This window comes from Empidonax traillii, unplaced genomic scaffold (assembly GCF_003031625.1).
Source record: "Empidonax traillii isolate 1590-97213 ecotype Southwest subspecies unplaced genomic scaffold, ASM303162v1 scaffold4221:size9916, whole genome shotgun sequence".
Classification (NCBI taxonomy): Eukaryota; Metazoa; Chordata; class Aves; order Passeriformes; family Tyrannidae; genus Empidonax; species Empidonax traillii.
In genome coordinates, this window is record NW_020959414.1 from 7367 (window position 1) to 9916 (window position 2550).

At 55.3% G+C, this 2550-nt stretch overlaps 1 protein-coding gene across 1 annotated transcript in view; it reads left to right on the forward strand.

Moving 5' to 3' along the window:
- Positions 1-1935, forward strand: part of LOC114072867 (keratin, type II cytoskeletal cochleal-like) — a gene marked incomplete at its 3' end in the record, with an annotated part of 8591 nt that extends 6656 nt beyond the window's left edge. Inside the window, exons 2-4 of the mRNA XM_027910693.1 lie at positions 51-151; positions 774-869; positions 1771-1935. Of these exons, the coding sequence (XP_027766494.1) occupies positions 51-151; positions 774-869; positions 1771-1935 (362 nt within the window). The remainder of the gene's footprint in view (positions 1-50; positions 152-773; positions 870-1770) is intronic.
- Positions 1936-2550: the final 615 nt, after the last annotated feature.

Genomic DNA, 2550 nt, shown 5'->3' on the forward strand with positions numbered 1-2550 from the left:
AGAAGAGAATTGGGACAGCCCTTCCTGGGGACGCTTTTCCCTTTATCCAGGCTCTGATTTCATGGAAATCCCCCCCTTTTTTTTTGGCAGGTACGAGGATGAGATCAACAAGCGGGCGGCGGCCGAGAACGAGTTCGTGGTGCTCAAGAAGGTGGGCCAGGGGATTTTTTTGGGATGCTTTGGGTGGGAAAGAGACCTTAAAATCCCACCCCATCCCACCCCTGCCGTGGGCTGGGACATCTCCCACCATCCCAAGGCCGCTCCAGCCCGGCCCTTGGGCTCTTCCAGGGGTTGGGGCCTCGATTATTCCTGATTACTCCCTGGGATTGCAGCTCCTGCCCCGGCTCCACCTTCACTTCCCATCCCTATTCCCGCTTTTCTCCGGCCCTGCCGGAGCTTCCTGAGGTGCCATCCCGGGAATTCCCCATCCCACCTGGCAGAGGAGGCTCCGAGATGCCCTCAGGGTGGGAGGAAAGGGGAGGGTGACACATCCCAGGGGGGGATTTTGGTACCTGGGGAGACTTTTCCCGAGGTTTCCTTGGGAACAGGGATCCAGGGGGATCCTTGGGATCATCCCCACCACTGGAATCAGACCCTGGGGGGTCAGTTTGAGACCCTGGAGCATCCCTGGGGGGGCTCCTCATTCGGGACCCACCGGAGCTTTTAGGGGGGACTGAGCAGGCAAAGCTCCTTGAGTTATCCCTGGATTTGGCTTATCCCTGGATTTGGTTTATCCCTGGGTTGGGTTTATCCCTGGGTTTGGTTTTTCCCAGGATGTGGACGCCGCCTACATGAACAAGGTGGAGCTGGAGGCCAAGGTGGACGCCCTGACGGACGAGATCAACTTCCTGAGGACTTTCCACGAGGCGGTGAGGAGCGTTCCTGATTCCCGGGAAACCCAGGGGAGGGAGGGGATTGGGAATGGTGGCTGGGAATGGCGGTGGGCTGGGAAGGGGCGGGGGATTCAGTGGGGACACTGGGGGCACTGGTTGTTGATGACTTGGGTGGAATTCTCCTAATCAGTGACGATTTAGATGGAATTCTCCTGATTGTCGACGGTTTGGGTGGAATTCTCCTAATTAGTGATGATTTAGATGGAGTTCTCCTAATTACTGACTACATGGGTGGAATTCTCCTGATCAGTGATGATTTGGGTGAAATTCTCCTAATTATTGATGACTCAGATGGAATTCTCCTAATTATTGATGACTTAGATGGAATTCTCCTGATTAGTGATGATTTAGATGGAATTCTCCTGATTGTTGATGGTTTGGGTGAAATTCTCCTGATTAGTGATGACTCAGATGGAATTCTCCTAATTGGTGATGACTTAGATGGAATTCTCCTAATTGGTGATGACTTAGATGGAATTCTCCTTCTTATGGATGACTTGGATGGAATTCTCCTGGTGCTTGTTGATTTTGGGTGGAATTCTCCTGATCAGTGACTATTTGGGTGGAATTCTCCTGATTATGGATGACTTGGATGGAATTCTCCTGATTACTGATGATTTTGGGTGGAATTCTGACTGTTGATGATTTTGGGTGGAATTCTGACTGTCGATGATTTTGGGTGGAATTCTGACTGTTGATGATTTCGGATGGAATTCTGACTGCTGATGATTTTGGGTGGAATTCTCCCTCTCCCCTTTCCCTCCTCGGCCCCTCTCTCTCCGAAAGGGAGGGATCTTTTGGATCTGGGATCGAGGCGTGAGCTCACGTGTGTGTGTGTGTGTGTGCTGATGGGGGTCGTTTTTATTCTTCCCCGCAGGAGATCAACGAGCTGCAGGCGCAGATCTCGGACACCTCGGTGGTTCTGTCCATGGACAACAGCCGGAACCTGGACCTGGACGGGATCATCGCCGAGGTGAAGGCGCAGTACGAGGACATCGCCAACCGCAGCCGCGCCGAGGCCGAGGCCTGGTACCAGAGCAAGGTGTGAGGGGGGGACACACAGCCCAGATCCTGAGGGTCCAGGGACACTTCCAGGGCCTGGAGGGGCTCCAGGAGAGCTGGGGAGGGATTTGGGGATGAGGGGATGGAGGGGCAGCACACGGGGAGTGGGTGCCTGCTGCCAGAGGGGGGATATTAGGAGGGTAATTCCAGTTTGGGGAGGGGCTGGGATGGAATTCCCAGAGAAGCTGTGGCTGCCCCTGGATCCCTGGGAGTGCCCAAGGCCAGGCTGGATCCCCCTGGGATGGTGGGAGTTGTCTCTGCCCATGGAATGATGGGATGGGATGGGATGGGATGGGATGGGATGGGATGGGATGGGATGGGATGGGATGGGATGGGATGGGATGGGATGGGATGGGATTTAAGGTCCCTCCAACCCGACCCATTCCAGGATTCCATGATTCTGGAGCCGGGCTGGGAGAGCTGGGAATGTCCAACCTGGAGAAGGGGAAGGATCCAGGGAGAGCTTGGGAACCACTTGCAGGGCCTGGAGGGACCATCCCAGGATGGTGGGAGGGGGGGTTTGGGATGGGATGGGCTTTAAGGTCCCTCCAACCCGACCCATCCCAGGATCCCACAGCTCTGCCAGCGCCAGGAG